We start from the raw sequence: 10,471 nt of genomic DNA on the forward strand, positions 1-10,471 counted from the left end.
ATATTTGTATTTTTTTCTTTGTACCATGATGTCGAGTACATGTCTTACAATGTTTGTATATTTCAATAAAGATTGAAGAAAAAACTTTATTGAGCACTGTGTGGTTTATTGAAAGCTAAAGAAGACTAAACAGAGATAAGAAAACCACAGTGAAGACCAGAACACACAAACGGCTCCATATAGTTTAATAATCATCAGAGAAGGGGTCTGCAGCGGTTTCAGCACTGTGCAATTTCTGATGGAAGTGAACTTGAATAAAGGTTATAGTCAATACCTCTGGGCTCTAGAAAAGAGACAGACACACAGATACAGAGAACCGGTTAGAGGATTTACACTTACAATAATAGAAGAACAGATCCTTAATAATCAAAGAGTTTCTCTTTCATAATCTAACGAATAGATCTAGAGAATATTGACTCCCAAATCTGTGGTTAAACATTATATAATACGAAACGGAAATAATTTGCTATAAAATTTTGCTTCTAAACATAATATATACTTAACTATAATAGAATAAAGTCTATAGTGTTCGAACTATTGGGTTAGTTTGTATGATATGTTGTGCTTTTTCATGAAATATTCCTTACCCTCAAAGCATTCAGGGATTTGGAGTTTTCCATCGAAGCATTGGGTTGGCACTGCGTAACCACAATTCCTGGCCTTGTCCAGGCAGTAGACTGAGACGATCTCCTTGTGTAAAACTTTGTTAGGACGTAGGTCCTTGATCCAGATTTTTGTTCCTTTGTAAAATATCCTTGCCCTACTTATGCCAACACTGCAAGGAGCTGTAAGACAAAAGGACAAGAAAGAACAATATCAGATTGTTTTGTTCTTTTTGTGTCCCCACACAGAAAATTGAGAATTTAGATGCATTATATTCACAGTTCACATTCAAAATGATGTAGTTATTAGTTATTTGTGGTCATTTTGAAAGACAGAAGGGGGTTATATTTAAATAGGAAACAGTTCAGGGGGTTTTAGAGAACTTCATATTAGTTGGCATCTGACAGTTTAGGTCAAATGCAAATGTATTCAAATTACCTTTTGAACATTATATAATTATATTTGCACTTCTGTCATAGTTTTGTTTGAAATTTGTCTATTTCGTATAAACCCCTTGAGATGTATCATCTCGTTTTCGAGGGGGTCCCAACATATAAGACAATCACTACATTATAACAGAGAAATGACAAAAAAAAACCTAAATAGTAATAATAAATTCCAGCAAAGAAATCAGAACAAAAAAAAGGACAAACCAAATACATTATAAACACATTACAAGCACTAGGTGGCCCAACGGCTGAAAATAGATTAGCACATAGAGTGAATGTTACTCAGGTAAACAATGGGAAGAAAAATTGACCAACATTAATGGAAATAGTCTGGGATTAGATTATCAGTCCCCAAAAACAACAACCTCCCTTCCCTTTTCTATGAAGCTTAAGAAACAAGTAGGTCTCATGTCCTTCATCTCTCACCAGAATTGCGTGACGTAAAACAATGGTAATATTGGTTGTAGCCCTACCTTTGCAGGATGGCTTCTCAGACCAGATCCCATTCTTCTGACAAACAATCTGGAGGTTTCCTTCAAGTACATCGTCTCCATTGCAGCCGTATTTCACCGTTTCCATGTATTCATAGTCTCTCTGGTCATTGCTCGACATGTAGCCTTTGTCGATGTTCTCCGGTGGAGGGCAGGTCACCACTTAAAGGGGAATAATTTAGTCCATTCATTAGAGAGAATCTACTAAAACGTAGCTAGACATCATATTCTCTGTCAATTCATGTGTTTGTATGTTTGCTAAGTTTGTTGTAAATTGAAGTGTTTTGGAAGATTTCCTCTGGAGATGGTGAAGGCCAAACATGGTGCAATTGCATCTAATATGTTTATTTGTTATTAATGTCTTTTCAGCTCCCACTGTTTTATAATAACTTGCTGTGTGTTTTACTTTCCAACAGTGGAGTGAAAAACCCCCCTTCATATCCTGTTTTTTTTTAACAAGACTTCACATCATGCTTAATGGCATTAATGAAATCACACTGTATTTGTCCAAAACTGAACTGCATTTTCCTTCACAGTACATGTTCTTTGCTGCTTATTGGACCAGCTAATCACATGGTTTGAAAATGCTCAGATCACGAATGAACTTTGAAAATCAGATATGTCACAACAGTATAATACACGTTTTCAGGAAAAACGTAAAAGTTGTATCCTACAGTAAAACTTTGAAGTAATGGCTGTGATAGTAAATAGTTTTGCAATGTCCCAATAACTGCTCTTGGTATCGGCAGCTATTGCTTTTCAAACCATAATACCTCGACATTCAGGCGTCTTGGTCCAGTTGCCGCTGACAGTGCACTCTGCTCTTGGGTTGCCGAAAAGTACGTACGGCGGCAGACATTTGTAGGTCCCTCCGACACCGTAATCAGTGGTGTTCCCTCTGATCTTTTTGTCATAAATGATAATCCCAAACTGTGGGATCGGAGCGAGACCACAGGACACAGCTGTGAGAGAAAAGACAGAATATGCCAATTTATAATACTTGAATTGTGTAATGTGCCTTTCCAGATATCAAGTGCAAATATTCTTTCACTGGCCTAACATGAAGTCGTGGGACAGAATCATTAAATTGGGTTCCTGTCTTCTAAAACACAGCAAATGAACAGCAACTGTGGATTGTAAATGTCATGCGTTCTCATTTATGGAAGGATGTGGTAGATTACATACGCTTGCACTGTACGTTTGATGTGCTCCAAGTTCCATCATCGAGGCACACAGCAGTGCTGTTTCCAGTCAAGATGTACCTGTGCAGAGCAGCCATACCATTCAGTCAGTTCATGCTCAGATTGCAGATAAACAGTCAAAGCACAAGACGTCTGACTTAAAGGTCCGGTGTTGTGTCGCCATCTAGCGGCGAGGTTACAGATTGCAAGTAACTGAAACTTCTGCGGTGTTCCAAGCGCGTAAAAGAGCTATGGTGGCCAACGTGAAAACACAAAAAAACGCCAATGACCCTCTGTGAAGCCAGTGTTTGGTTTGTCCATGTTACCATAGAAAATGGTGCCTGGCTCTGTAATATCGGTAATATATTGTTATAAAAACAGATTACATACTGATGAAATATGTAAATATATTCATTTATTTGCTTTCCCCTTACATGGCAGAAGAACTTTACTTGGCACTTGGGCACAGGCAAAGATAATTAATTTGTCTGAACATGTTTTATCTTCACACTTCTCGCACATGATGATGCTAGTTTCTATACTTTACTTTACAACAATTCACTGTTGCATTGTCTAGTCAATAGAACTGTTGCCTGATTAGAGGCTTGCAATTTGCATTTTGCAGTTTTGGTGGCTGAGAGAGCAAATGACAAACGTCAAATGATGAAATTCAACAAGAGGTTCTTGCGTTACCCTTCATCACAAGTATAGTTGATGGTACTCTTGAACACAGTATCGTCATAGTACAATTCCCCGTTAGACAATGGATCAGGATAGGGACACCGTTTTGCTGCAGGAGAGAAAACAGCACATAGAACACTTGTAAACAGAAGCTTTCGCTATTCAGTTATTTCATTATGAATAATGCAAACAGCTATTGACATTTCTGCTGTACCTGCTGCAGTATCATACGGCCATTATGTGATCTAGTTTTAGCCAAACGTGTCATTTATTCAACTAATGACCAGATAATAAATAAATTAATCTTTAGTGCTTGATATGTGTTTACATCTACATATTCATAAAACAAATTAAATGTCTATATAATGGTTCACATTCTTGATAAATATTCTGACCATAATCTACTAAAGCATTGCCTTTTTCAATGCCACATCAAAAATAAGTCTTGAAAATTGATCAGATATCAGATACATTACTTTACAGGTATAGCTAAAAGTAAAATAAATTCTCAAAAATGACAATTCTGTTCAACTTAAAAAAGTAACTCAAGTGGATTCATATAGTGTATTTCATCTGTCACAAGACCCCTAGTTCTCACTAGGATAATGGAGACCCACGTATGCATTTGAATTTGGTTTTGGTCCATTCTCCACTTGCAGTGCAAACAATTTTCCGAGGGCTTGCCACGGGGGTGTATCCCCGTTTACAGGACAGCGCTATCTCCACCCCGGGGCTGAAGAACCTCTGGAGTCCATCCGTCTCAATGTTGGCAGCCAGCTCAGGCCGAACACATACTGCAAGGACAAATGGATTTAATGACAATGATTTGTTAGACTCTTCATTATCCAACCACAAACAGCAATCAGTTTTTGCACTCATGTTTGCACTCAGCTGTTATGCTGTTTTCTGTTTACTACCAAGATATGTTCAATGCAGCTACAGCAATATTTACTGGAAGTAGATTATTCTGTGTAACTCTTTTCAGGGCTTTATTTGGTCAATTTTTCCCTGAAATAATGTTAATTGTATTGCACATTACTGTCAACCCTTCAAGCAGTATGTCTGGCAACACTGGCAACATTTGATAGGGAATGAGTGACAGAAAACCTGCATCAAACGTAAAAATCTAAATCAAGTTCTGGCGTGAATATTAGTGAGTTTAAGTGTTTTAAAACAGAAACTCATTTTACAATCAGGAAGAACAACATGTTCAAACAATTCATCTAAAAAAACCGAATGAAATGATCATTACACTCAAATGCTTTTAGGGTTTCTTGTAACATTTAGAGTTGACCTGATGCTAAAGGCATTCAAACAGCAAAGTACAACATGTTCAAGCTATATCATGTAAAAAAAGAAAGAAATAGTAGCAAATACCATTGTCTTGTGCAGATGTCACGATAGCAAAAAATACAAATGGACATAGCACAAATAAAGTCAGCAGGCGCTCCATCCTTTGTAGAAGTGTAGAAACCCTTCTCGGTTCTTTGCTGCGGTCTCTGGTTCGAACACTGAATCTCTGTCACTCTTCACTGTTTGTGTTTCTCCAAAAGTAAACAGATAAGAGCAGCATGAAGTAACTGCTCGCTGGCGGGCCTTGTTTTGCTTACTTTTTGCAATAACAGATCGTAATCCTCGTGACATTTTACTGGAAGTGAAAAGCTCCAGCGGCGTACTTTCCCTTGTTGCTGTTATATTATGAAAGGCCAGCCCATTTGGCCTCATTTCATGGTCGATTAAAACACGTTAATGAACAGAGATGCGTAAAAAGAATAACATGGAACGAAGATAAATTGCTGACAATATTCATCTTGGTAGTGAGGTGTAAGAATCTGTATTTACAGAGATTTCCGTTCACACCCCACCATTAATGCTCATGACGTGCTTGGTGCCCTTTGGAACCATTAAAGGGACAGTTCACCCCAAGATCAAAAATACATATTTTTCCTCTTACCTGTAGTGCTTTATCAACTAGATCATTTTGAGTTGACTGGTATTGGAGATATCGGCTGTAGAGACATCTGGTCTTCTCTCTGATATGATGGTATTATATGGCACTCGGCTTGAGGTGCTCAATGCACCAAAACAACAACATCATGGTTGAAAGAAAATAGTTCCTATGAAACTGCTCACAACAAGGATTGTCCTGAATACCTGAGTCATGATTTCTGGAAAGAGATATGGTTGTTTTTTTTAAAACGTATTTTTAAAAAAATTTTGGGGCGCTTTGAGCACCACAAGCCACAAACCTGTCTCCTACAAAATTCAGACTGAAAGGTTGCGTTTTTAAAAAGTTTAAAACAAAAAACGCTTCCAAACTACATTGTTACGTTTATGCAACAAAACTTCTTGTTTAGGTTTAAAAAGAAAGAGAAAGAAAATTGTAGTTTGGCTTGGCTGTTTTTGAACCGATCCACCACCCCGACCTTCTCCCAACGTCGACCACCAATGACTTGTTTGAAACATAATTTCAAAAACAAACATGATCCATGATTAAATACATAATTCATAATGCATTTTCAATGTGTGGGAACATACAAGCAGTCCCATTAAAGTCCCATTATACACACATTCCCATTACATCTGCCTCTCCAGCTTAGGTGCATTACAAAAGCCATACAATATTATATTACATTTTACTCTGATTGAGCTGAGATCTACAAAGGCAGACGCCGTCAACATGCATGCACAAATCAACTTTATTGATTAAAGGCAATAGGTTTCTACTATGCGAGTGTGATCTTCTCATGCCATTGTCTTGAAGGCTATTTCACCACTCATCACTTCATCAGTTACACTGGCACCTTGTTCACACTATGATATCACATTAAAGTGGTCAGGGTCACATAGAAGTTATGAGGGAGAGCAGATGCACATTGAACTCACACACAAATAAGGTGTGAATTGATACCAAATCAAGCAAACGCCATGATTATCGACCCACTTCGTTCCGATTTTCACTTCTTCATCGTAACCTCAGTACCATATATGGGTATGTATGTTCAGTATGCACCGGTATGTATCAGTGGATTGAAAACTACACCGGTTCTTCAGGCCTCACTCTCTCAGGTACCAAAACACATCCATTATTTTCTGAATACTTGGTGCTATTGCTTTATTATTAGGTAATAATGACAGACACAATGTAATAAGTGGCATCTGTCTCTGTAGCATATTGTTACACATTCATAATCCATGGGCCATTCATTCATATTCTGTCAGTGCACATGGCGTTTCCGGTCATACTGTGTCAAAGTTATGCAGGTCTTGAGGGGCTTGCGGGGGTTGAAGCAGCACACGTAGTGATTTCTGACGGGAGGGTTTTGGGCTTTAAGGTGTACTCCATCCTCCCTGGTTCTACAAGCAATAAATAGAAAGGCAGATATATTACTGTCATCATAAAATAGAACCATAGTGGGCTTTTCCAAAGAACAGTTTCAGGTCAAATGTCCAGAACCCTTCCTTGTCTAACGTTTGCTGTTAACCCTGTTGTTGTTGGTAGAAGTTTTCTATCTCTACAAGTGTTGTAATGTCAAATTGAAAACCCTTTGAATATGTGAAATTGTCTGTCGAGCATCCAAGCCTCAACAGGTCGAACAAGAGAGCCTTGAATTCGATGTAGCTGACAAGAACTCACCCACAAAGCACTCTGGGGTGGGGAGGACCCCATCGTTGCAGGTGCTGGCCACACGGTAGCCACACCTCTCAGCTCTGTTCAGACAATAGAAGTCAATGTTCTCTCCGTGGAGGACTCTGTTGGGCTTCAGGTTTGCGATCCAGAGCTTCCTGCCATTGTAGAAGATGCGACCTCTTTTGATGCCAACTGTGCAGGGAGCTGGGTGGTGGGAAAGAGCATGTCTTCACCGGACATTGCAAAGCCACTCATGGAATTATAACCTTAATATATAATTGAAGAGATTTTCCAGACTCTCTCAGCTTGTAATGCACAGAAACTATTTGAATGTATCAGATTGGTTTATTAATTGAGTGCAAATCCATAATAATGAATAGATACATTTATACACAGATTACTTTACGAGGTCTGATTTCCCCATGACTCACCTCTGCAAACTGGCATGGAAGACCAACTTCCTGTGTTTTGGCACTGTATCTCAGCCTCACCATCCAGAGTATAATGCTCATTGCAGGCATACTTAACCTTCTCCTTGTAGCCGTGTGGTCTCATCACAGCAAAGGTAATGACTCCGTTGGGTATGGCTGGTGGGACGGAGCAGCTCACCTCTGGGATGGTCAAACAAATGCGAGGAGGCATTATTTAGGAGTCTCAAAGACGGTTTCAGAATACGGAGAACACTGACATGGTCTGCATACCTCGGCACACCGGGGGCTCAGTTGCACTTCCGTCAGCCGTGCAGGATCCCCTCTCATAACTTGGTGCCTTAGGTGGGTTACACTCGTATGTCCAGCCTTGCCCATACATGGTGGTGCTTCCAGCGACTGGCCTATCGTGGGCAATTCTTCCATCTCTAGGTGGCCTGGGCAGCTGACAATTCACGGCTGTAAGCAGAAAAACAACCCCGCTAGCGTTATACTGACTGATCGGCTCCGCTGCATTTCTTCTCTGTGAGCCTTAATGGTGCAATATACAGGATTCAAAGCATTGATATAGCAGCAAGCAGCTATTTGGAGTAATGTCTACCTGAGCAGAGTCACTCTCCCTCTGTGTGTGTTGTTATCAGAGTGTATTTGATTGACATAGGCGGACCAGCTCAGCCTCATTGCAGAAGTGTAGCACCCACCCTCTGGTTCCAACTCAGCTAAACACTGTTAGCTCTGTCAGCTGTTTTGCTGTAGTTTGCACTGTGTTCATAAGTCATTGAGAGTCAAAATTAATGCCCCAACTCTCGCATATTACAGCATTATAACATTAAGCAGATTAATACTGCTAAACCACCTTTAAATATAATTATAGTTAAATATACTAAATATGCATATTAACATATTCTCATATTAGCATATTCTGCAGACTGCCAAAAATGAACGAGGTAAATGTCTCATCAAAACTCAACTTAATAGACACAAATTCATACTGAAATTAAGCATATACAAGTGCATCAATTACAAAAAGAAGACCAGCTTTCTTATTAGATAACAACACAAGTCTTTGGACGTCGTGTTTGCTCTCCATTGAACATAGTCTGTTACCATCTCCGCTGCATGTATTTTCCTCCAGTACCTTTGCAGAGAGGCGGTGGATCGCTCCAGGTACCATCATGTAAACACCTGCTCTGATTGGCTCCTTGCATGACGTACCTGACAAAGGTCACAGGATCATGACATATATCACTCCAGACACACCGTGAAATGATCTGTTTGGAACTATGAAGTGACTTTTGATCAATCTTACCCATCATCACATGAGTAGTTGAGCACACTCTTGAATGGAGCGTCTGTCCTACCCATTGCTAATGGCTGCAGAGGTCTAGGGATTGGGCACCTCTTAGCTGTAGAAGAGATGGTGCAACACAGTATTTTTTTTAAGGTCAAGAGGAGCACGATACATCACTCAACTTTTAATCAGTATCGTTTTAACAATTCACTTCACTTCTGCGTCACTCTGACCAAGAGGACGAAAATGACATCGTTAAAAGTCCACTCACGGGAGCATGCCAGATCTGACTGCGTCCATACTCCTGTTGCGGTGCAGGTCATCCTCCGAGGGGTCGCTGTTGAAGGCAAGTACCCCTGTTCACACGTGAGGATCACCTCTTCTCCCACCTCATACAAACGCTTTAGGGTCGACTCCACAATACCGTCGGTGACAAAAGGTTGGCCGCATACTGGTTAAAGACCAAACAAAAGGATTCACATGTCATGTTCGCAACACAGCAACAATAGCATAGAGCCCATAATCCATTGTGTAGATTAGAATGTTGTGGATTGCTTTGAAAGTTGTGCACAATTTACTTTTAATGCAACAGCATCGATCTTGTGCAAAAGATGCACGAGATAAGAAAATGCAATTAGATAAAAGGATTAAAAGCAGGTCAAACAGAAATACTTGCAGCACAATACCTAAAAGCCAAACGAACAAATACAGCAATTATCCTGCTCCATTTTACCTTTCTTGGATGCTACAGTTGCGTATAAAGCTACTTGGCAAAGGATCAGCAAAGCCAACGCCGGAGCCATCTTCTTGGGAGTGAAGTCTCCTGCGTCTGGGTGGGATGGAGCCAGCATGGGGCTGCTGCTGGGTACACTGGTCCCTGACAGCCAGCTCCAGTCTCCAATCAGATCCCAGTGTAGCTCCTATTGATTGAGCACAAAGGTCTTACACTCCTGCTTATTTACCCAGAATTAATCGATAACCTTGATTTGGTAAAAAGACAGCAGGATCCTTTGAACTCATAAGTGAGACTTTTCACACAGTTTTACATCAATTATGCCAAATAACAAAGGGATGTCCCCTTGTATGGAGCCTACTCTAGTTTGGGAAAAACAAAAGTTTCTTTTGGGTTGGGTTAAGAGAATGTAAGAGGTACGGGTTTAAAGAAAGCTTCAGAGGAGGAGGTAGTCCACTTTAAAAAAGTTCAACTCTGTGACCTACAGTATAACTAACTCAAAGGATTTGACGAGGAGTAATTGTGTGTCCTTAACAGGTGGATTCACGGTAGATAGGCTACATTATTAAAATTAAATACACATCAGGTAACTGACAGATAATAGCCCTCATTCTTTCTCTTTAATGATGGATGTTTTAAATAGACTTGAGCCCTAAAACATGTGATTACAGCGAAGAGTACATCTAGTTTATCTAACCCGATTTAATCTACAAATATTTGTCTTTCGCATGAGAAGGATTGAGATGGTTAGGCTGCTCTGCTGGTCAGTGAACCTAAGAGAGTTGGGACAACTTAAAAACACTCAGAGGTAGCTGGCAAGTCAAAATGAAGGTAGAAACCCTTTCAAATGGTAAAGAAATTTCATTGAGACAAAGCAAACACCAGCAGTGGTGTGTGTAAGCAAGGGATCCCCAATATATATTACATATTCACAACTACAGCAAAACATCCACAATCAACACTCTGAAGAACATTATAAGAGA

The 10,471-nt window shown here is 39.8% G+C and overlaps 1 protein-coding gene across 1 annotated transcript; it reads right to left on the reverse strand.

Moving 5' to 3' along the window:
• Positions 1-183: 183 nt before the first annotated feature.
• On the reverse strand, positions 184-9,621 carry LOC311011537 (sushi, von Willebrand factor type A, EGF and pentraxin domain-containing protein 1-like). The gene is made up of 16 exons (XM_084006572.1): positions 9,489-9,621; positions 9,027-9,206; positions 8,774-8,870; positions 8,603-8,679; positions 7,738-7,923; positions 7,468-7,647; positions 7,043-7,240; positions 6,668-6,762; positions 4,783-4,924; positions 4,023-4,199; positions 3,418-3,514; positions 2,729-2,805; positions 2,317-2,505; positions 1,526-1,705; positions 588-785; positions 184-283 (listed from the first exon to the last, which is right to left on the reverse strand). Exons 1-16 carry the CDS (start codon positions 9,604-9,606, stop codon positions 219-221), a joined length of 2,256 nt encoding a protein of 751 aa, XP_083862698.1. The 5' UTR covers positions 9,607-9,621; the 3' UTR covers positions 184-218.
• Positions 9,622-10,471: the final 850 nt, after the last annotated feature.

Source organism: Eutrigla gurnardus (assembly GCF_963514095.1).
Source record: "Eutrigla gurnardus genome assembly, chromosome: 3".
NCBI lineage: Eukaryota > Metazoa > Chordata > Actinopteri > Perciformes > Triglidae > Eutrigla > Eutrigla gurnardus.